General features: G+C 42.7%; 3 protein-coding genes across 6 annotated transcripts in view; 2 read left to right on the top strand and 1 right to left on the bottom strand.

Annotated features, from left to right (window-relative positions):
- Positions 1-4,606, bottom strand: part of PARP9 (poly(ADP-ribose) polymerase family member 9) — a 35,903-nt gene extending 31,297 nt beyond the window's left edge. The window contains exons 1-3 of one of the 2 annotated variants that reach the window (XM_010352420.3): positions 4,482-4,606; positions 3,994-4,187; positions 268-371 (exon numbers count right to left, since the gene is read on the bottom strand). In XM_010352420.3, the coding sequence (XP_010350722.3) occupies positions 268-282 (15 nt within the window). In that variant the 5' untranslated portion in view covers positions 283-371; positions 3,994-4,187; positions 4,482-4,606. The remainder of the gene's footprint in view (positions 1-267; positions 372-3,993; positions 4,188-4,481) is intronic. The other variant, XM_010352421.3, reaches the window with a different exon arrangement.
- Positions 4,607-4,611: 5 nt separating this feature from the next.
- DTX3L (deltex E3 ubiquitin ligase 3L) lies at positions 4,612-17,418 on the top strand. 2 transcript variants are annotated; one of them, XM_074404252.1, is made up of 6 exons: positions 4,612-4,858; positions 6,791-7,002; positions 9,545-11,077; positions 11,822-12,039; positions 13,050-13,115; positions 16,875-17,418. In XM_074404252.1, the coding sequence occupies exons 1-6, from the start codon at positions 4,672-4,674 to the stop codon at positions 16,996-16,998; spliced, it is 2,340 nt and encodes a 779-aa protein (XP_074260353.1). In that variant the 5' UTR covers positions 4,612-4,671; the 3' UTR covers positions 16,999-17,418. The 2 variants fall into 2 exon arrangements, with proteins under 2 accessions (XP_074260353.1, XP_003941704.2); XM_003941655.4 differs by lacking the exon at positions 16,875-17,418 and having other exon boundaries at positions 4,613-4,858; positions 13,050-16,836.
- A 2,536-nt stretch (positions 17,419-19,954) lies between these two features.
- Positions 19,955-24,179, top strand: part of PARP15 (poly(ADP-ribose) polymerase family member 15) — a 50,413-nt gene continuing 46,188 nt past the window's right edge. For both annotated transcript variants that reach the window (XM_039477219.2, XM_074404253.1), the window contains exon 1: positions 19,955-20,834. In XM_039477219.2, the coding sequence (XP_039333153.2) occupies positions 20,832-20,834 (3 nt within the window). In that variant the 5' untranslated portion in view covers positions 19,955-20,831. The remainder of the gene's footprint in view (positions 20,835-24,179) is intronic.

Genomic DNA, 24,179 nt, shown 5'->3' with positions numbered 1-24,179 from the left:
CCGAAAAGGAAGAATCACTGAATGAGCTAAGAGAATTAAAATGATTCTGAAAAATCATCCAGCCTCAAGTTGACACTATTGGTTACATTAGCATATTCTTGATTCCCCATTTCCCAAGAAGGGAGAAAGGAGAAAACTTTATTGGGCTATTAAAAGAAGGTGAGGATGTCAGGTGTCAGTGAACACCCCAGATTTATTGCTGTTATAGAAATAATTATTGATGTACTAATAAAGGTTCATGATGTATACACATTTATGCTTTTTTACCGTGGAAAACTCCATCCTTTAGGTCCCTGGGAGAGTCTTTAAGTGTTTATTCTGTTTTGCGCTTCAAAGCATAGACTGTAGTTTCCAGATATGGTGGTCCACTTCTAGGAATGAATTAGAAAAGATGCAATAAGCATTAGCCAGAATCTTAGGGAATTTGGTAAGAATATACTGCAGGGGACTGAACATGATTTCTGATCTTGAACAGTTCTTTATTTCCTTGATAACCATGTACACATTGTTTTGCTGTTGTTGTTACTGCTTACTTTTTATGCATTCCAAGAGACGTTCCAATTGAAATCATAACGGCAGTTCAGAGAAGGGCAAATGCTCTATGGCCTGGAATAGGGAAAGCTTTATGGAGGAGGTGAGACTAGAGCCCAGTTTTGAAGGATGCGGTAAGAGTTTTACATATTTAGAAGAAGAGGATGAGCCGGGCGTGGTGGCTCACATGTGTAATCCTAGCACTTTGGGAGGCTGAGGCAGGCGGATCACCTGAGGTCAGGAGTTCAAGACCAGCCTGACCAACATGGAAAAACCCTGTCTCTACTAAAAATACAAAAAATTACCCTGGTGTGGTGGTGCATGCCTGTAATCCCAGCTACTCAGGAGGCTGAGGCAGGATAATTGCTAGAACCCAGGAGGCGGAGGTTGCAGTGAGCCAAGATGGCACCATTGCACTCCAGCTTGGCAACAAGAGGGAAACTCCATCTCAAAAGAAACCAAAAAAACAAAAACAAAAACAAACCCCAAAACAACAACAACAAAAAGAGGACGATAACAAAGTGGCGAGACTGAGAACAGCACAGTGAGGAAGACCCGGGGTTATGACTGAGTGAAGCACCCTGGAGAGTGTTTAAAGAAAGAGGAAATTCCACTTGTGCCTGTGAGGGGTGTGTATTTTGAATTTGTGATAAATATCCTTGACCTAGTGATAAGAGCAAATCTGGTTAAAAGTTAGAAACTCTGGGAAAAAAAAATACTTTTTAATGGTTTTCCATCTACTTGGTAGGAATTAAATATTATGAATTTTTAGGAGAGTAATGATGAAAATGCATAAAGATACAGTGGCCCACACTTGTTGCTATCTTTAGGACTCCAAATAATTTCTAATGTCTTTGCAATAGAAAGATAAGCATCACAGTATACTATTCTTACTCACAAGGGAAAGCAGCAGGTCTAGTACGATCCTAAAATGCAAAGATGAGATGCATTTTTTGCCTCCAGAGGGCACTGCTGTTTTCAAAAAAGAAGGATGACTTCATCTGATTGACCATGGGCTTTTGCTTTAAATGCTGCACCTGTTTCTGTCGTCAGGCCAGGTTTTACAGGCCTATGGATGGCCAAACAAGGAGCATAGTGTCCTAAACATTCCATCTCTTCCATTTTAAAAACGGCGATAACCACAAAAGCCTTGCCAGCTTTCCATCACTGCTTCCTACTGTGTTTCCTTCTCTTCAAAAGCAGCCAAACTTCTGGAATGAGTAGTGGATTCTCCTCCTGCCTGCCTGTCCACTCAGCCTACTATAACCTGGTTCCCCGCCTCATCCCCAGCACTCTTTTGAAACTGCCAGTGGCCAGACATGGTGGCTCACACCTGTAATTCCAGCACTTTGGGTGGCAGAGGCAGAAGGATTGCTTGAGCTCAGGAGTTCGAGACCAGCCTGGGCAACATGGCAAGAACTCATCTCTACTAAAAATACAAAAAGTTAGCTGCTCATATTGGCACATGCCTACAGTTCCAGCTACTTGGGAGGCTGAGGTGGGAGGATCACTTGGTGGGAAGTTTAGGCTGTAGTGAGCTGTGGTCATGCCACTGCACTCCAGCCTGGGCAACAGGAGTGAGACCCTATCTCAAGAAAACAGAGAGAAACTGCTCAGCAGAATCCTCCATGTGGTTAATGCCAGTGGGCTATCTTCTGTCCATCTTCACCGAACCACTTTCTATAGTATCTCACTCCTTCATTCCTGAAATTCTGCTTTCTTGGCTTCTCCTATGCCATCTTCCCTTGGTTCTTTTGTTACCCTTCACTTTGCCTTTACAGGCCTTTTCTTTGAGTTCACTTCCACCATCCACCCCTTAATTGTTTGCCCCAGGATTCTATCTAAGGCATTTGTCATCTCATTCTACATACTCTCCAGGATTGATCTTATCTACTACCACGGCTTCAACTCACCAACTGCAAATATGACTCTTGTATCTGTATTTCTAGGCCATGGCTCTTCTGAGCCTCATTTTTCAACTCCACCTAGAGGTCCCACAGCCCCCTCAAATAACACCTGCAAAAGGACACCTCTTATCTCCTGGTCCCTAATTCTCCATCCCACTCCCACCAAATCCATACTTTATCTCCTGGATTCTGCAGCTCGGTACATGATATACCATTTATGCACTAAAATCAGAAATCTAGGAACTTTCCCCAAGCGTTTTTTGTTTCATATCTAACTCATCTCTGGGACCTGACCACGTAAATCACTTTCAAATATGCCCCTACCTTCCTCACCTACTGACACGGCTTCACTTCAGGGTCTCAGCACCTTTTGCCTGAGGTGTGGCAGTATACTCTTTGAAAACATTTAAATGTACCTAATTTTACATTTTATTGTTTGAATAGGTATTACATGTAGATGGTTCCAATTTGGAAAGTGTAAAAGGTTTCCTCCTATCTCCCTCAGTAAATTCCCTGTCCAGAGTCAATCAGTGCTTCTCCTGTATTCTTCCAGAGTCATTTTTACATGAAAGGTAGTAGCTTATACACACACTTCTGCATCTTATCTTTCCCACTTCATGTATCCTAGAGATCTTTGCATATTAGCACATAGAGAGCTTCTTCATTTTCCCACTGCCCATTGTATTCCGCTGTATAGATATACTATTATTAAACTGCTAGTCCCCCTATTTGTGGACATCAAAGAGTTCCCTATCTTTTGCTATTGTAAACAAGGCTGTAAAGAACATCTTTGTACACAGATCACTTCACACAGGGGCTAATCTATCAATGGGACAAATTCCTAGAAGTGGAACTCCAGAACCAAAAAGTATATGCAGTTGTAATTCTGACAGTACTGCCAAACTGTTCACAGTAACGACTGACCCAGTCAGTCCAGTCTTACCGGCCATGTGCAAAAACCTTATCTCGGGCCTGTCTGCCGCCACTCATCCCTGTTTGTAAATGTGTCCTCTACACCCTTGTCAGCACCATATTTGTTAAATGCAAATCTGGCAAGTCATTCTCTTGCTTCCCCTGCTTACAACCCTGATCTTCAAGGCCTTTCACCATCTAAACCTGTGCTATCCAAGGTGTACTATCAGCCTCACGAAGCTACTGAGGCTACATGTGACCAGTCTAAATTGAGATATAATGTAAGTATAAGAAAAACACTGGGTTGCAAAGACATAGTATGATAAAAAGAATGTAAAAATCTCATTACATGCTGAAATGATTAAGTTTTGGATACATCAAGTTAAATAACGTAATTAAAATTAATTTTATGTGTTTACCCTTTAAAAAATACGGCTGCAAAAATGTTAGAATGCACATACTGGCTCCCATTGTGTTTCTGTTGGACAGTGGCCACCTAGGAAGGCCCTCTGTCCCTCATCCCCTCACCCACCTCCTCTCCTCCCAGGCCCCAGGCCCCTTCTGTGCTTCAGATCACAGTGGTCCCTGAGCCCGGGGTGCTTTCCCCGCCAACCCTCGGGTGCTTTCACCCCCACACTCTTACTAAGATTCTGCTTGAAACTTCCTCTTGGAGACCTTGAAGAGGTTTTGCTTCTTGGTTCACAGGCCTGCCTCTCCTCACCCGCCCTTGACGTCAGGGCTTTGCTCTGCTCCTTGGGCAGCAAGAAACAATTCAGTGCTGTTGGTTAAATCAAGCAATGGAGGAGAAAAGCCCCCAGAAGGCTGTCTAAAGTAGAGCTGCAGGGAGGGAATAGTTAACAGGTCACAATTACCATATGAACACATTGAAATTTTCAAAAATGGGTAAGTTTAACATGGATTCAGAATGTGAATTACTTTTCAGCATCATATAACAGTGATAACAGCAGTAAGAGTTACAAAGAGTAAGAAACACAGAAGGAACTTTCTTTGCATAGTCTACTCACAAGGGAGGCCTGGCCCCCGGGACCCGGGTCTGCGCTCCCTTTCCCCCCACCCCGCCCCCCGAGCCTGCAGGAGAGGGGACCCCAGGGCCCAGGGGCACCCCCTTACCAGGAAGACCGCTCGCCGGGCGCGGACTGCACAGGGAGGAGGGGGAAACGGCTCTGCCGGGAACAGGGAGGGACCTCCAGGGAAGCGAAACCGAAACTTTGCGTCCAGTCGGCCGGGCGGGCGGCGCCTTTATCTCAGTCGGGGCCCAGCTGCGTCCCGGAGTCCCCGCGCCCTCCCGACGCGCAGAGCCATGGCCTTCAGCCCGCGACCGCCGTCCCCGCTCCTCGTGCGGGTGTCCCGGTCCGGCCCCCGGATACGGAGGAAGCTGGAGAGCTACTTCCAGAGCCAGCGGCACTCCGGCGGCGGGGAGTGCCACGTTCGGCCCCAGGAAGGCGCCGCCCCAGGCACCTTCCAGGTGAAGTTCAGTGAAAGGGCAGGTGAGCTGCGGGCGGCCGGGCTGCGAAAGCCGTCCCTGGGGGCCAGGCCCGGGTCTCCTGGCGGGCCCAGTTCAAGCTGATCGAGGGGAGAGGGCGGGAGAAAGTATGGTGGCACTGTGCGGTGGGGGACAGGGACGGGCCCTGCTGCCCAGAGACTCACCGAGACTGTGGGCGCTCGGTGGAGGATCGGCCCTCACATGTGCCCGGTGCGGGTCTGGCTGAACGCGCCTTCGTGCGGATGCTTTCCATATCCTCAACCTATCTTAACTTCTCAGCTGTTGTCTTCCTTCCCCCAGATGCCTGCCAGCAGCCGCTGTCCTTGTCATTCAGGGATTCCACTTTTATTTTATTTCGTATTTTTTGGGGGGCTCTAGTACTTGCCAGGGATTCCACTTTTATGTTTTGAATAATGGGTCCCATTGTTCCATCCATGAACAAAAGGATGTTCCATTTTATGTTTTTGAGGATTACAAAAGTGATATATGCTCACTATAGAAAAGGGAAAAGAATTTAAAAAAAGAAAGAAACAAACCAGGAGATAAACAGTGTGACCATTTGGCGTATTTCCTTCTTGCCCTGGTTTTTTGTTGTTGTTGTTGTTGTTGTTGTTGTTGGGTTTTTTTTTTTTTTTTTTTTGAGATGGAGTTTCGCTCTTGTTACCCAGGCTGGAGTGCAATGGCGCGATCTCGGCTCACCGCAACCTCCGCCTCCTGGTCTCAGGCAATTCTCCTGCCTCAGCCTCCTGAGTAGCTGGGATTACAGGCACGCGCCACCATGCCCAGCTAGATTTATTGTATTTTTAGTAGAGACGGGGTTTCACCATGTTGACCAGGATGGTCTCGATCTTTCGACCTCGTGATCCACCCGCCTCGGCCTCCCAAAGTGCTGAGATTACAGGCTTGAGCCACCGCGCCCGGCTGTTTTTTTTTTTTTTTTTTTTTTTTTTTTTTTTTTTTTTTTTGAGACGGAGTTTCGCTCTTGTTACCCAGGCTGGAGTGCAATGGCCTGATCTCGACTCACCGCAACCTCCGCCTCCTGGGTTCAGGCAATTCTCCTGCCTCAGCCTCCTGAGTAGCTGGGATTACAGCCACACGCCACCACGCCCGGCTAATTTTTTGTACTTTTAGTAGAGATGGGGTTTCGCCATGTTGACCAGGATGGTCTTGATCTCTTGACCTCGTGATCCACCCACCTCGGCCTCCCAAAGTGCTGGGATTACACTTGCCCTGTTTTATGAATGTCAGCAGACACATATGTATTTGTAAAATTCAGAATCTGCACTCTTGATTCCTGCTGTTGTCACTTTCCTGTATAAAGAGTATTGAAATGGGAGACTGGGCCAGGTGGGGTGGCTCATGCCTGTAATGCCAGCACTTTGGGAGGCTGAGGTTGGTGGATCATCTGAGGCCAGGAGTTCCAGACCAACCTGGCCAACATGGCGAAACTCTGTCTCTACTAATAATACAAAAATTAGCTGTATGTGGTGGTGCTCACCTGTAGCCACAGCTACTCCGGAGGCTGAGGCAGGAGAATTGCTTGATCAGAAGGCAGAGGTTGCAGTGAGACGAGATCACATCATTGCACTCCAGCCTGGGTGACAGAGTGGGACTCCATCTCAGGAAGGAAGGAAGGAAAGAAGGAAAGGAAGGGAGGGAGGGAGGGAGAAAAGGAGAAACTGGAGACAGTTTCAGAAACATGACATTTAATGAGTGGACAGTGTTACGTTGTCATTAAGCCAAACTTAATCGGCACACTTTAGAGCTCTGAATAGTTCCCCTACTTCCTCCATTGCCAGCCCACCACTCCAGGATGCAGGTAGCAGCCTTACTGGGAGGTGCTGGGGCAGGATACAGACACAGGAATGAGAGGATTACTTGAAATCTCTCCAATGTTTATGTATGTATATGTGTGTGTTTAATGTCTCCACTGAAGCTAAGGAGAGAGTGTTGAAAAAAGGAGAGCACCAAATGCTTGTTGATGACGAACCTATGCCCATTTTGCTGGTACCCACTGAAAACTCAATAAAGAAGAATACAAGACCCCAAATTTCTTCACTGCCACAGTCACAAGCAGAAACACTGTCTGGTGATACACATCAAAATGAAGGACAGACTCCTAATGCTGTGGATTCCTGTCTCCAAAAGGTGAGTATTGAAAGAAGGAGCTGACTGTCCCTGCGCTTCCTCTCCAGTCACCAGCCTCAGGTGTTATTGGTCCAACACCCACATGGGCACATACATGGGAGCCAGGCATTGTTTTAGGCACTGGACACAGAGATGAAGACAACAGACAAGATCCCTGCTCTCAGGCAGCTTATATTAGGGGCCAGGGCATGCACAGAAAGACAGTAGGCAAGTAAAGAAAGTAAATAAATAAAACCATTTATTCCATCCTGGCCAATATGGTGAAACCCTGTCTCTACTAAAAATACAAAAAAGTTAGCTGGGTGTAGTGGCACACACCTGTAGTCCCAGCTACTTGGGAGGCTTAGGCAGGAGAATTGCTTGAACCCGGGAGGGTTCAAGAGCTGACATTGCACCACTGCACTACAGCCTGGGCAACAGTGCGACTCTGATTCAAAAAAAAAAAAAAAAACAACAACAAAAAATCCCCATTTTATTTATTTGGAGAGAAACAGGGCCGGGGGAGCAAGGGGAAGATGGGAGTAGTGTTACTTATTTTTTTTTTACCCCGAGACAGAGTCTCGCTTTATCACCCAGGCTGGAGTACAGTGGCACAATCATGGCCCACTGCATCCCTGACCTCCTGGGCTCCAGCAATCTGCCCGCTTTTGCCTTCCAAAGTGCTGGGATTACAGTCACGAATTACCGCGCCTGGCCTGGTGCTACCTCTAACCAGAAGTCAGAGACAGCTTGACTGAGGAGGTGACATTTGGCCTGAAGCTTGAATGATGACAAGATTCATTCAAAAATAGATATCGACTGTGTACTGTGTTTCAGGCACTGTTACAGGAGCTGGGGAGGCAGCCAGGAACGTGGCAGACTCTGCTTCCAGGGACAGCACCTTCTTGTGAGAGAAACAGACAATATTAGTAAACAAATAGACATATAATGAAATGTCTGCCAGTCATACCTGCTAGGAAGACAAATAAGAAAGATAAGTGACAGAAGTGACAGAACCACCATTTAGAATGGGATGTCTGGAAAAACCTCAAGTGAGGTGACATCTCTACCTAAGCGGATTTCTCAGGGGGTAACGTCCTATAGGGAAGCATAGGTGCAAAGGCCCCAAGAGCCAACATTCTGAGGCCCAGAAACTTTAAGAAAGCCAGTGGCCGGGAGTAGGGGGAGCAAGGAAGAGAGGTGCTAGGAACTCAGCAAGTTACCCAGCAGACATACAGGTCTTTGGGGCTGAAGGTAAGGACTTCGGCTTTTTAACTTAAAATGTTGGGGGATTCATCAGATTGGTTTTGAGCCAGGGAGAGGGCGATCTGGTTTGTATTTCTAAAGGGTCACTCTGGCTGCTGTTGGGAAACTGAACGTAGGAAGGAGCTAGAATGGAAAGTTAGAGCTGAGTTAGGAGGGGTTGCAGTGCGCAAGGTGAAAGATGATAATGGTGTGGACTCTGGGTGGTCCTAATGGGGGTGTGAGAAATGGCTGGATTCAGGAAACATTCTGAAGATCTGGAGGAAGGATCTTACATGCCAAGTCCTTAAGAGGGAACAAAACATTAGAAATTTTGCTTTTTATATTACACTCAATTTGCCTCTGTCCTTTTTATCTTAATCTGGCATGTCTTATATTTGAGCTTCTAAAGACCAGGGTTTAGAAGGGCCCAGCAACTTTGCGTGCAGTTGGGTGTTTAGTTGAAAAAAGAAAAAAGGAGGAGTGAAGAAGAGAAAAAAAAGTAACAGGAAAAGCCCTTTCCTCATAAAAGCCCATAAAAAAAGTTTTATGGCTCCCTTCCAAGCTCACAGACTTTTTTCCAGGGCCACAACAACTTACCCAGAGAGCACAAGTGCCTTCCCTGGACTGCTGTTCCCAAGATCAAACAGATAGTGGAAGTTGTAGAACACAGATATCTTGGCCATGGAGCTTTTAGAAATGCTCATGCCCAGGCCCCGCGGCAGACAGTTAACATCAGAATCTCTGGGGATGCGCCCGGGCTTTGGCTGTTTTGTTTTTCCCTGAACTCGCCAGGTGATTCTTATATCCAGACAGGGCTTAGAACCTCTGGGATGTAGCATGCTGCATCCTCTAAAAAGGATTTGAGGCTGGACACAGTGGCTCACGCCTGTAACCCGAACACTTTGGGAGGCCGAGGCGGGTGGATCACCTGAGGTTGGGAGTTCAAGAAGAGCCTGACCAACATGGAGAAAACCTGTCTCTACCAAAAATACAAAAATTAGACAGGCGTGGTGGCGCATGCCTGTAATCCCAGCTACACAGGAAACCGAGGCAGGAGAATCGCTTAAACCCAGAAGGTGGAGGTTGCAATGAGCTGAGATCACGCCATTGGACTCCAGTCGGGGCAACACTAGCGAAACTCAAATAAATAAATAAATAAATAAATAGAAATAAATAAAATGGATTTGAAAGAAGTCACCCCCTGCTTAGGGAAGATGTAGTGGTTGTTTCTCTAGTCTCTAGGCATTCTCCTGAAGAAAAGACTGTAGGCCTGCATGCTGAGAAGTTTTATTTGTTCCTGTTCCTTTTAAAATTTCAGATTTTTCTTACTGTAACAGCTGACCTGAACTGTAACCTGTTCTCCAAAGAGCAGAGGGCATACATAACCACACTGTGCCCTAATGTCAAAAAAATGGAAGGTCCTAATGGAATTGAGAAGGTGTATGGTGACTTCCAAGACATTGAAAAAATACATCAGTTTTTGAGTGAGCAGTTCCTGGAAAGTGAGCGGAAAAAGGAATTTTCCCCTTCAGTGACAGAGAGGAAGCCACTCAGTCAGCAGGACAGGGGCAGCTGCATTTCTCCTTCTGAACCAAAAAACAAGGCAGAAGAAAAAAGCAACTGTTTTGAAGTTCCCTTGCCTTACTTTGAATACTTCGAATTTATCTGTCCCGATAAAATCAACTCAATAAAGATAAAATTTGATGTAAACATTAAAATCCAGGAGAGTTCTCCAAATATGGTCTGTTTGGATTTCACCGCAGATCAATCAGATGACCTAGAAGCAGCTCGTGAGTCTTTTGCTAGTGAATTTCAGAAGAATACAGAACCTCTGAAGCAAGAATGTGTCTCTTTAGCAGACAGTAAGCAGGCAAATCAAATCAAACAGAAATTGAATCACCTGTTTACAAAGCTCCTTATAAAGGAGAAAGGAAGAGAATTAACTCTCCTTGGGACCCAAGATGACATTTCAGCTGCCAAACAAAAAATCTCGGAAGCTCTTGACAAGGCACCTGTGAGACTATTGACTGCCAGTTGGATGACGAACGGAATTGAAGTTGATAGTGCTCGCTATAAGCTTTTAAAAGCTGAATTACTACGGGAGATATCAGAGATCGAAAAAAGGTATGACACTTGCATCAAGGTTTTTGAGAAAGGTCAGAAAACCTGCATTCTGTTTGAATCCAAGGACAAGCAGGTAGATCTATCTGTGCATGCTTATGCAAGCTTCATCGATGCCTTTCAACATGCCTCATGTCAGCTAATGAGAGAAGTTCTTTTACTGAAATCTTTGGGCAAGGAGAGAAAGGACTTACATCAGATCAAGTTTGCTGATGACTTTAGAAAAAGACATCCAAATGTACACTTTGTGCTAAATAAGGAGTCAATGACTTTGATTGGTTTGCCAAATCACCTTGCAGAGGTGAAGCAGTGTATTCTAAAAGGAGGAGGAACGGCTTCATTGGCTGGAGAGAAATTGAATGAGGCTCGTGAAACACCGATGGACATTGATAGTGATGATTCCAAAGCAGCTTCTCTGCCACTCAAGGGCTCTGTGAGTTCTGAAGCCTTAGAAGACAAGAAGGAAAAGGGCTTCTGTGTCATCTGTCTGGACACCATCAGTAACAAAAAAGTGCTACCAAAGTGCAAGCATGAATTCTGCACTCCTTGTATCAACAAAGCCATGGAATATAAGCCAATCTGTCCCTCATGTCAGACTTCCTATGGTGTTCAGAAAGGAAATCAGCCAGATGGAAGCATGAATGTCCGAGTTTTAAGAGAGTCACTTCCAGGTTATGATTCCTGCGGCACCATTGAGATTAATTACAACATGAGAGGAGGCACACAAACAGTAAGTATTTCTGAGGTCCCTGGTTTCTTGCCACTACGCTACGATTACTAGAGCAAAAGAGACTGTCCTATTGCCTATTAGACAGTAGATTTCCCAAGGAATTATCTCCATGGTCATACACAAGGGACTGAAATAGTTAAAGGTCACAGAGTTTGCTGATGACTCAAATAAATTTTTGTCTGTTTCTGAAGACAGAGAAAGGGTGGGTTGAGATTATATCTTGAGTAGGCGGGTGGGGTGGGGTAGGGTCAGGAAAGTGGACAGTGTTCCCAGCATGAATTCAAGGAAAGAGGAGAAATAGCTAGGCACAGTGGCTCAAGCCTGTAATCCCAGCACTTTGGGAGGCCGAGGCGGGTGGATCACGAGGTCAAGAGATTGAGACCATCCTGGTCAACATGGTGAAACCCCGTCTCTACTAAAAATACAAAAAATTAGCTGGGCATAGTGGTGCATGCCTGTAATCCCAGCTACTCAGGAGGCTGAGGCAGGAGAATTGCCTGAACCCAGGAGGCGGAGGTTGCGGTGAGCCGAGATCGCACCATTGCACTCCAGCCTGGGTAACAAGAGCAAAACTCCGTCTCAAAAAAAAAAAAGAGGAGAAATATGAGTTATTGGGAATATGAGCAAAACTTCAATACTTTTCTTGCTTTTGATTTGCTTTATCTACAAATGAACACATCTATGCATACAGAAAAATTTAGACAGCGTGCTATTTTCACACAATATTTTCTTGTTCTCACACAGAAGGAGCACCCAAACCCAGGAAAGAGCTACTCTGGAGTACATCGAACTGCATACTTGCCTGATAATAAGGAAGGAAGGAAGGTTTTGGAACTGCTTCGTAGGGCCTTTGAGCAAAAGCTGATTTTTACAGTGGGGAACTCTCGAGTATTAGGAATCTCAGATGTCATCACTTGGAATGATATTCACCACAAAACATCCAAACTTGGAGGCCCAGAAAGGTGAGAGAGCCTTTTGGGATGTAATGGCTGCTCAACAGAGTATAGGGATTATGAAATACGACAATTTCTGGATGTGGATATAAGGAGAATCTATAGCAGTGGTACTGGGTATAGTAAAGTATTTTGAGAGATGCTAACCGGGGATGATAATTTCAGAGACAGAAAGATTGGTCCCCATCAGTTTCCACCCTGCCAACTATAAAGTATTATGGAGTTATTTAAATTTTGCACCAAAGGGCAGGGGGTTTTTAAATCCAAGATGAATACTATATATGCTGATTTAATTTGAGGCTTCATGTCTATTTGAAGACTAGATCCTTGGACTGTTACTTTGCTTTCTTTTAAGGCCACCTTTCTTTTTCCCCGGGTCCTCCACCAGTCCACAGAGAACCGGAAATCACTTGGTAATAATATTCTAGGAAAGAGTCTAAGTTTTGAGGAGGCTATTAGTAGAAACTGTGTTACAGGAAATCCGATTGTTCTTTATGAAACCCAGATCCTTGGTACTAAAGAAAATATATACCCTGAGACTTTTTCAAAACCTTAAATTTGAAAATTCTACTAGCATGTGATTACAATGCCCCATGAAACACAGTATATTATTGTATCTTTATGAGAGTCACTCCTTGCCACTACCAAATTTTTAAACTGAAAAATTTTAAGAATTAACACAGACATGAAGCTTCAAATTAAATCAACTTATTTACCATTCATCTTGGATTCTAAATCCCTTTGCCCTTTGATGCGAAATGTAGTCACTACATCACATTAATGCTTTGTAGTTGTCAGGGTAGAAGCCAGGTTGAAAGGCGGATGTTGGCCAGACAGCTAGGCTCACTTGCTAGCTAAATGACTCATATCTACAAACTTAAAAGTTGTGATACATCATCCACCTTCAGGATTACTTGTGCATGTTTGCGACACTTTATATTAAATCCTTAAATGCTGAATATCTGTTGCACATATCAGAACCATTTGTGGTGATGCTAAAGGAATTTTTCTTTCTCCAGTTATGGCTATCCTGATCCTTCTTACCTGAAACGCGTCCAAGACGAGCTGAAAGCCAAAGGAATTGAGTAAGAAAACTGGTGGAAGATGTCTTAAATCAGCCTCCTAAAATATATATATATATTTTAGGAGGCTGATTTAATGCCAATCTAAATCCTTACGCAGAAAAAACTTTGAAATTTTTCATTTCAAGAAATGGTTCATATAAGAATAAGAATCTGCTAGTTTGTCATTTTGGGGGTGATACTTTTTATGGGAGACAAAAGCCTCCCCAAATCTGTGTAAAATCTGCTGCACAGGTGTCATGTCTCCTGTGTCATCACTGGGGTTAGAGGTGGATCTGAAATCATCTTCTATGTCCCTCGGTTGGAGTATCAGCTGCCAATTGATCCCTTTTTCATTGCCATCTCTGGGGTGCTCCTTTAGTTTTTTTGTTTGTTTTCCCCTTCATACCTGTGAAAGTGAAATTCTATTGTAAATGGTGGCGGGGGGAAATGTTCAGTTGTAGAAAATCAAAGACCCATATTCCCCTTTCTTCCTCATGGCAAGAAAAGCGGCCATGAGCAGAGACTGGGAAAGCACTGGTAATAAATAGAGTAAGGCTATTATAATTATTAGTATTTTTTTGAGATGGAGTCTCGTTTTGTCGCCCAGGCTGGAGTGATCTTGGCTCACTACAACCTCTGCTTCCTGGGTTCAAGCAATTCTCCCACCTCAGCCTCTCCAGTAGCTGGGATTACAGGTGTGTGCCACCACACCCAACTAATTTTTTGTATTTTTAGTAGAGACATGATTTGCCATGTTGATCAGGCTGATTTCAAATTCCTGAACTCAAAGGATCCTCCTGCCTCAGCCTCCCAAAGTGCTGGGATTACAGGCATGAGCCACCACACCCACCCAAGACTATCTTTTTTTTTTTTTTTTTTTTTTTTTTTTTTGAGACAGAGTCTTGCTGTGTCGCCAGGCTGGAGTGCAGTGGCGTAATCTTGGCTCACTGCAGCCTCCCCCTCCTGGGTTCCAGCGATTCTTCTGCCTCAGCCTCCCAAGTAGCTGGGACTACAGGCCTGTGCCACCACACCCGGCTAATTTTTGTATTTTTAGTAGAGAGGGGGTTTCATCATGGCGAGAATGGTCTCGATCTCTTGACCTCATGACCTGCCTGCCTCGGCCTCCCAAAGTGCTGGGATTACAGGCGTGAGCCTAGTACATAGTTGGAATATAGCTGGTGCCTGTCTTAGTCTGTTTGTGTTGCTATAAAAGAACACCCAAGACTGGGTAATTTATAAAGGAAAAGGATTTATTTGGCTCTCAATTCTGCTGGCTAGAAAGTTGGGCATCTGGTGAAAGCCTCAGGCTGCTTCCGTTCATAGCAAAGGCAAAGGGCAGCCAGTGTGTGCGGAAATCACATGGCAGAGAGGAAGTGAGAGAGAGGTGCAGGGGAGGTGCCAGGCTTTTTTTAAACAACCAGTTCTTCAGGAACTAAGTGAGAACTCAGTCACACCCCTGAGAATAGCACCAAACCATTCACGGGGGATCTGCCCCCACAACACCTCTCATTAGGCTTCACCTCCAACACTGAGGATCAAATTTCAGCATGAGATTTGGAAGAGGTCAAACAGACAAACTATAGCCATGCTTCATAAAGTTGTGTTGCCTGACTCAGGTTGCTAGTAAACCAGCAGAGGGATATTTGCCTCCTAAATCTCTGGCAGAGGCAGGAGTAGGGAAATCGTTTCTAGAGTCCTCACTACTAATTTGGAAAACTGAGCTTCTTTCTTTCATTGCTTTTTTCCTTAAGAGACAAGGCCTTACTTATATTGCCCTGTCTCTTAAGGGAAAACATCAAGACTGGACTTGAACTCCTGGGCTCGTCATCCTCCCACCTCGGCCTCTCGAATAGCTGGGATTATAGGCACGTGCCACTGTGCCTGGTTTGAGCCTGGACTCTGACCAGGCCCTTCACTTGAGCCTTTGCTTTCTGTTCCTTGTAAACTGCCATATTGGGTGCGCTTTCCCTGCCACAGTAATACTACAAATTTCTGAACATTATTTTTCTCTAGATATTTTTGTACTTTTGAGTATACTACACTTCCAAGTATTCTTTGTTTATTTTGTTGTTGTTCTGAGACAGGGTCTCACTGTGTCCCCCAGGCTGGAGTGCAGTGGCACAATCCCGGCTCACTGCAGCCTCAACCTCTTGGGGCCAAGTGATGCTCCTATCTTAGCTTCTCAAGTAGCTGGGACCACAGGCATGCACCACCATGCCTGGCTTTTTTTTTTTTTTTTTTTTTTCTCTAGAGATGGGGTCTCCCTGTGTCGCCCAGGCTGGTCTCAAACTCCTAGGTTCAAGGGATCCTCCTGCCTTGAGCTCCCAAAGTGTTGGGATTACAGACATGAACAACCATGCCCATCTTACTTCCAAGTTTAACAGACAAAATAAACTTGCTTTAGTTTCCATCTCTATCATTTTAATAATAACTGTAGCCCACATTGTGGTAGTTTTTTATCCCTTTACTAAGTACCACCAATTCATGTTTTCACCCTTAAAAATCTTTCTCACTGATACTCTCTCTGGACAGAAAAAAGGTGAAGTAAGCCTACTATAATGAATATATGACATGTCAAATTTTATTTTTAAATGGTTCTTCAAGTCAGATTAAAGTAATAAAAGCAAATTATGTGATTATCCATGGCCCACCCTCTCTCCAAAAATGGTAAACAAGATGTCTTCTTTTTTTTCCCAAAGATATACATACACATGTACAAATTTTTTTTTTTTTTTTTTTTTTTTTTTGAGACGGAGTTTCGCTCTTGTTACCCAGGCTGGAGTGCAGTGGCATGATCTCGGCTCACTGCAACCTCCGCCTCCTGGGTTCAGGCAATTCTCCTGCCTCAGCCTCCTGAGCAGCTGGGATTACAGGCACGCGCCACCATGCCCAGCTAATTTTTGTATTTTTAGTAGAGACGGGGTTTCACCATGTTGACGAGGTTGGTCTCGATCTTTTGACCTCGTGATCCACCCACCTCGGCCTCCCAAAGTGCTGGGATTACAGGCGTGAACCACTGCACCCGGCCTTACAAATTTTTTGTCACATAAATTTACCCTGTCTTAAATAGCTAATATTTAGTGAGTACTTATTTTGTCCCCTTTATAAGAGCTTTACATCCATGTGATTGATACCATTCAAATTCTTATTTTATAACTGAGAAAACTGGTGCACAGAGAGGATAAGCAACTTGCCAAAGTCACACAGTTAATAAGTGGAAATGCTGGGATATGAACCAGGTAGTCTCCCCCCATATCTCTGCCCCCCAGAGCTGTACTGTCTCCCATGAGGGTGCTTCATGGAGCAGGCTGAGGCGATCCCTTTGCTCTGGGCTTCTCTGAGAAATGGATTCCCACACAGTACTCAAAGCAAATCTCCCCAGAGGAAATCCTATTTGAAGAACCTAAAAACTCTGAATCTTTTTCTTTGTCCAGAGAGTTGATGAAGCTTAAGCTAAATGATACATGTCTTTAAAAAAAATTAGATAATAAATGTAGTTTTTGGTGATTCATTAAATTCTTTACCATTATGGTTATTTTCTAGCTATTCATCTTTCAGCTAAATTTGTTCCAAAGAAGCAAAAGTTTGGTTTCTGCTAAGTTCTGGATGGGAGATTTAACTGTGTATGACATGCAAGCTTCATGGTATGGGTGACTGGAGAGCATTTGGGTTACTGCTTTTACTCCTTGGAAGGTGTTATCATCTGTATCTGCTTTAAATAAAGTTAAAGATTTGGAACAAATTATGTTCTTTCCCTCACTTCTTTTTTTTGCCCCTTAGGTTGAGATTCTGGGTGTTTCCTACAACACGTACGGGATACGGTTGTATAACATGTGCATGGAGGTCTTTGGTGGATTTTGTGTGTAACTGCTTCCTAAATATTACCACAGTACAACTTAACTAATCTTGACTTCACTGCTGTTACTTTTGGCTGTGAAAATCACATTTCTCAATAGTTTTTCCTTATAACACATAGGTTATAAAGATAAAAGTAGGCTGAAGATTTCCTCTCTTCTCTTCTGGAGAAAGCATATGTAATACCCTACCAAACTATACGTGCCCCCTCTTTGCTTCTAGAGGTTCTGTTTCACCTCTCCAACATTGGTGCTGAATTACTCAGACAGCTCATTGAGCACTGTTAGATCAGGGGCACGCTCCTCTCCAAAGAAAAAATAAAATAATAATGCTGACATATTTGATGCTTCCCTGAAAATAGCATCAAAGTAGTCATTAGGAGAAAATTAAGATCTTTATTGGACTTCCTTATGCTTAATAGTTTGGTATTGACAAAAATTAGCCAGGCATGGGTGATGCACATCTGTAATCCCAGCTACTTGGGAGGCTGAGGCATGAGAATCGCTTGCACCCGGGAGGCAGAGGTTGCAGTGATCTGGGATCATGCCACTGTACTCCAGCCTGGGTGACAGAGCGAGACTCCATCTCAAAAAAAAAAAAAAATTTTTTTTTAGTATTGGTTTTGATTTGATTTCCATATGGAAATTAGGTACTTTTTTTTTTATTGATTGGGTCATTTTTATTGATCAGATCTAAAACATACAGCTTGAGGCAAAGATTAAGATATTAATAATTTTGGGAGTCCAGGCCCAAGGACAAACAGAAGCGAAGCAAAGTAAGATGTAATGTAATGCAGTGCTGTGTTATCACCCTGGTTACTGCTTCACAATGAGCCTGATGCTGCTGGTCTGGGAATTACATTTAGAGATCCATTGGCCTAGAAAATAGAGTTTAAGCAGCATGAACATTAGAGATTTCTTTTTTTTTTCTTTTTTTTTTTTTTTTTCAGCAACTGGACTTTAATGAATTAACTTTGTTAAAAGTGTTTTGAACAGATATGCAAGTAAAAACACACACATTAAAAATGAACTAAAACATTCTTCCTCTCCATAAGCACTTCTTAGAATAGCCATGATTAAGTTTAATATATAGAATTTAAAAACCAAGTGACTAACAAATTTTTGTACAGTTAAACTTGAGATACATACAGTTATTGTCCTAATATTGGATATGTTCTCTTGACATTTAATTTGTTATTCCTATTGGTAGGTTTGCCTTTTTAAAGTTTTCCTAGGAGAAAGTATAAGAAAAAAGTATCCAGATTACCTACCATTTTTGAACATTACAGGAATAGCAGTTTTGAGATAGCTCAATTTTGAAAAACAGTGACAAAATGCTGGAGTGTGAATTTAATTTTCAGTATCGCTTTTTTGAAAAGGATTTTTTTTCATTTTGTTTAATAAAAAATAAGTATATGAAAAATAATTTTGTCTTGGCATTGGCGGGCTGAGATCTATGGTGCTCACAAATTCAATAAAAAAGAGTGTCTGCTTTAAGAGATCAACTCTAACGTAACATGAAAGAGAGAAGCCAGCTGTGGGACATCCCAGTGTGCTTAGATAATCCCTCAGGTTTTACTAGCACACCTCTGAAAAGAGACAGACATCCTAAATTCACAGATATTAAACAATTATCACTTTCCTTACATCTATGTAAAACGTGCTCACCTCTCTGACAGCTTCAGTCTTAACTGCAAAGAAAGGTTATTAGGGGAACCCTATTATAGGTGCCCCAACTACATGTTAGCACCACAAAACATCCGTTAACATTTCTTAGGAGTGTTATTGGCATTGTGAATAAGACAACTCTTAGTATGTGGGACTACCTCTGACACTGCAGAACATTTAGCATTTTTGGCCACTCACTAAAAATCAGCAGTTTTTAAGGTCACTATGACAATCAAATTGACCCTTGATGAGAACCACTGAGCTAGGTTCTTCAAGATTAATATCTATTAACTTTATGACTTCCACAGAAAGTAACTGCACCATTACCTTCAGTAACAATGACTGAAGAGGTACATACATTTTTTTAAACATTGTAATTAAATATTATTTTGGAAAGATAAGCTGACTTCTTCAAGCTCACAGTAATCTGAAAGATTAGATGCACAAAGTGCAATACTTACTCATCCCCAAATGCACACATACATGTACAGGAAAATGTTTATGTTCTACAGGCATGTATTACTATTCTATTTATCTTTGTTAAAAAAATATGTTCATCTATTACAATAAGATAAAAACCATGTAGATGTTCTTGATAAGTTCCCTCATATTAGAGATTTCTCATGCCCCTTTGCATACCTTCTGTTCCTTCCTCACCACCAAGTCCCTAGGGTTCAGTCACACGGTCTACAAGATTTTTCAAAGCACCGTCTTTACTTTCATTTTTGTGATCTTTGTAATCCACCCCCCTGCCCCCACTCTCTGCATGATAGATGATGAAAAAGGAAACTCTGAAGAGAGAGAGGGAGAGAGAGAGACATGCTTCATTCTGATTCTTCACCTCATTTTCCTCTTAGAAAGTCCCCTACTCATCATCCAAGGTCTTACTGAAATGCCACTACTACAGAACTTCTCCAATCTTGTCTTTAAATTACAATGAACCACTAATTTCTGTTATCCAAATATTTTATATGTATCTCAATGCAGATATGATACCAAAACCGATTACCCTGCTCTCTGCCTTGAAGGTGGTACTGGAGGCTGACCACTAAGTACTGCATCAGCTCCATTCTCTAATTGCTCATTGGGTTCTGCAGTGGGAGGTACCAGCAGAGATCGAAAGGCAGGGGGAGAGAGAGCTTGGGATGCTTATGCTCCCTCAGCTATCTCCTGTAAGCAGTCATGGGTTCTACCTGCTGGCACCTTCCTATGGGTATAGCTCTTACCAAGTTCAGATGCCTCCTCCCTTGCCCCTTCGGCCTAGCTGGTAAGGGGAGAGGGCTGTGTCACCTTTTTTTCACTGGTTTCCTTAACCCTTTGCCTGCACCTGTGTAAGTAATTTCTTTATTAAATTCTCTTCAATTATTCATTTTGAGTATATCATCTATATACTTCCAGGATTTTTATGATACACCAGGCAACTGTATTAATCTGTTTTATTTCTCCATCTCCTTACTTCCCCCCCATTCTAAAGAGAAAGGATCCATGTCTAATTCATCTTTATAATCTTAACACATGCCAGGCATATCAAAGGCCTTCAATACACGGTGGTTGAATTAAATAATGCCGTGTTGGGCAAAAGGGGAACCTGACTCTGACCCTAGCTTAGGGAGTGCAGGAAAGAACCCAGCGTATTTTTCTAAAGATGGGTGTGTAGGGAGAGTGGAGGAGAACGGAATGGGATGCCCAGCAGGAAAGGAAACGAATACTGATTTTTGTGTTTTAATGTGCCAGGCATTCTACAGACTTTATCTCATTTAATCTTCATGATAATACCGTGAAATAGTTATGGCTGTGCCCACTGTACAGATGCTATTATTGACTGAGGTTATACAGCTAATAAAATTGCAGAGCCCAGGATTTTTAACCCAGGATTTGTCTGGCAGCAACGTCTGTCCCAAAGGGTGACACGATCCCGAGGCAGTTTGTAAGCTCGAGGCCTCAATCTTTAGCAGAAGCGGTTTTCAGAAAAAAGAAAGTGAAAGAAGCTCGAGGCGCAAGCCTGTTAGATGGGACGCCCCGGCAGTCCGGGCGAGTTGAGGAGGCCTGGGCCCGGCTCTTTCCCGCCGGTGCTCTGAGTCCGGGGGCTCCGACCCGTAAAGAACTTGTGCAAAGAGTGGCACGTGTACTTCCAGAGCGCGACGAGATCAGGAGCGTGTGGTCAGCTGGGCACCCGGGGGCGCGTCAGGCCTCCCAGCGCTCTTCCTCCGGGAGCATGGTGAGGGGCGCAGGGGACGGACGAGGAAGGGGGCAGCAGTGCTGACTGAGCCCGGGGCCCGCGAGACCCGGCAGACCGAGTCAGAGACCCCACGCCACGCAGAACCCTCTCTTCCAGCCGGCGCGGAGCACCCCTGACTTCCTGGTCCGGGAAGAGAGGGGAGCGTGCTGCATTTTTTTTCCTTAGCATTTCTGGTCTTTTTTCCCCCCCTTAACATGTAAAAGTTCTTTATAAAGTTTGAAAGGATGCGAATCCTTTATTTGTGGTATGTGTTAGGAGTATTTCCTCCCAATTTATTTTTTGTCTTTTGAGTTTGCTTAGGGTGGCTTTTTATTTTTATTTTTTTGCCATGCAAATATTTTAATTTTTGTGTGGCAAAACTTACCAGTCTTTTATTTTATGATGTGTAGACTTTTAGTCATATTTTACTATGTGACTTTTAGTCATACTGTCCCTACTCCCAAGTTACAGAATTCACTTATGCTCACTTCTAGTACTTGAACTGGTTTATTTTTTACATTTAGATGTATAATACATTTGGAGTGTGTTCTTGTGTGTGGTTTGAGGAGATCTATTTTTTTTTCAAATGCATGTCAAGCTGCCCCAGCACTATTTATTATAAAGGTTATCACTGCCCCAGTAACTTGAGATACCAGCTTTATCATGCGCTAGACTTTCCTATGTAGTTTGGGTATTTCTGGACCTTCCATTTTCGTCCATTGACCTGTTTATTAATCTACTTGAGAGAGGCTTTGCTGTATGTTTTCGTGTCAGGACTAGTCCTAGAGAGTGCTTCCTTGTCACCATTTTCCTAGCTAGTCTTGTTATTTTTCCTTATGAACTTTTCTGATGTATGATCAGTGTTTAAAAAAAGAAAAGAAACGAAAAGCTCTTTGGAATTTTTGCTGGGATTGCATTAAATGAATAAATTATAAATTACAGAGAGCTGATATCTTTAGGTGGTATTGACATGGTCTAACCCGAAGTGCTGTGAAAGATTGAAAATTTGAGCAGGTAGTGTATATGCTATTAAATTGTGAATTGGTGGGATATATGTAACAGCTTATCAACAATTGTAGATACTGGTACTTCATATCCTCTTAAGGAAAATTTGTCTCCAAATTTTAAGCTGGAAAGTCACTAGAATAACTTTTAAAAAGAATTACATGGCTTTTTAGATTTTTTTGTATGCATGTTAAGAATTGTGTACAAATCAAAATATCTGTGTACTGATCCTCTCATCACAACCACAGAAATCTCAATTATGAAAGAATATTTTGAAGCACATAAAAAAGCAAACAAAGGATGCTTTTTCATTGTTTAAGTCTACTTTTGTGCCTTCAAAGAGGTTTTATAGTTACCTTCACATAAAATATTTCTTGTTCAATTTTTCTTTTTTCTCAATATTATATGTTAGATTTTCTCATTCACTATATCATCTAATTATTTGCATGTATGTATGCTTTGATGTTTTCTTTCCTTTGAAAAATTAAGGTATAATTTACAGACAGCTTTTCTGTATTTGGAAAATTCTTACTTTTTAGTGTATAGTTCTGTGAGTTTTGACAAATGTTTACCGCCACTATGAAGATATAAAAGTTTTCTACCAATTTCTTTGTCTTCAACCTCTTCACTCAAGATGAACTCCTGGCACCACTATGGGTCAGATTTTGGTCCCTGTAGTTCCAAAATGTCATATAAATGGAATCATCCAGCACAGAGTCTTTGGAGCCTTAGGTATCACCAGTTTGCTATTGCTTTCTATTAATAGCTAAATTCCACTCTAGTCAGAAAACATATTTCTATTATTTGAGTTCTTGAAAATTTATGTATTGAGGGCTGGTCGCTCATGCCTGTAATCCCAGCACTTTGGAAGGTCAAGGCCAAGGCAGGAGGATCACTTGAGGTCAGGAATTCAAGATCAGCCTGGCCAATGTGGTGAAACCCAGTCTCTACGAAAAATAAAAAAATTAGTCAGGCATGGTGGCACATGCCTGTAGTCCCAGCTACTCAGGAGGCTGAGGCAAGAGAGACCCTTGAACCTGGGAGGTGGAGGTAAATCTCAGTGAGCTGAGATCGTGTCACTACACTCCAGTGGGGGCAAGAGTGAGACTCTGTCTCATGGACAGACTATGATCTATCTTGGTAAATTCCCAAGCGTACTTGAAAACAAAGTACATTCCTTCACTGGGTAGAGTGTTCTATAAATGTGTAAACGTCGATTCGGTGAAGTTGGTTGACAGTGTTCTCCCAGTTCTCATGTCCTTATTGATTTTGTGTCTACTTGTTCTATCGATTATTGAGAGAGGATGCTGAAATCTCCAACGATAATTGTGGATTTGTTTATTTTCTCCTTGGAGTTCTGTCCATATATTTTGAAGCTCTATTAGGAAAAAATGTTTAGAATTGTTTCCTCTTGATTAATTGATTCATTTGTCATTATGAAATGACATTTTTTAACCTTGATAATATTTACATTGAAATCTACCCAGTTTCTTTTTCTTTTAATTTAAAAAAATAATGATACAATACATATAACATCAGATTTACCATCTTTTTTTTTTTTTTTTTTTTGAGACGGAGTTTTGCTGTTGTTACCCAGACTGGAGTGCAATGGCACAATCTCAGCTTGCCGCAACCTCCTCCTCCTGGGTTCAAGCAATTCTCCTGCCTCAGCCTCCCAAGTAGCTGGGACTACAGGCACGCACCACCACACCTGGCTAATTTTTGTATTTTTAGTAGAGACGGGGTTTCACCTTGTTGACCAAGATGGTCTCAATCTCTTGACCTCGTGATCCACCCACCTCGGCCTCCCAAAGTGCTGGGATTATAGGCATGAGCCACCGCGCCCGGCCTAGATTTATCATCTTAGCCATTTCTAAGTATACAGTTCAGTAGTCTTAAGTGTATTTACACTGTCGCACAGACATCTTCAGAACTTTTTCATCTTGCAAAACTGAAACAGTATGTGTTTGTCTTTTTGTGACTGACATTTTACTTAGCATAACGTCTTCAGGATTCATCCATGTTATAGCATGTGTCATAATTTCCTTCCTTTTTAAGGTTGAATAATATTTTATTATGTAAATATAAACATATTTTGTTTATACATTCACCTATTGATGGATTTGGGTTGCGTCTACCTTTGGTTATTGTGAATAATAATAATTAACTTGAGTGTACAAATACAGTCATGCTCTGCATAATTAAGTTTCAGTCAGTGACCTACCATGTAAACAATGGTGGTGCTGCAAGATTGTAATACTGTGTTTTTACTGTACCTTTTCTATATTTAGATATGTTTAATACACAAATACTTGCCATTGTGCTACAATTGCATATGGT

Source organism: Saimiri boliviensis, chromosome 8, assembly GCF_048565385.1.
Source record: "Saimiri boliviensis isolate mSaiBol1 chromosome 8, mSaiBol1.pri, whole genome shotgun sequence".
Classification (NCBI taxonomy): domain Eukaryota; kingdom Metazoa; phylum Chordata; class Mammalia; order Primates; family Cebidae; genus Saimiri; species Saimiri boliviensis.
Note: the sequence above shows the minus strand (reverse complement) of the source record. Positions and strands in the feature narration are given on the sequence as shown.

Bases quoted from the DNA above. Each gene is read 5' to 3' on its own strand.
- DTX3L (XM_074404252.1), top strand. From the start codon at position 4,672: ATGGCCTTCAGCCCGCGACCGCCGTCCCCGCTCCTCGTGCGGGTGTCC. The intron at 7,003-9,544 runs GTGAGTATTGAA...TTAAAATTTCAG, and splicing joins TGGATTCCTGTCTCCAAAAG to ATTTTTCTTACTGTAACAGC. The intron at 11,078-11,821 runs GTAAGTATTTCT...GTTCTCACACAG, and splicing joins TGAGAGGAGGCACACAAACA to AAGGAGCACCCAAACCCAGG.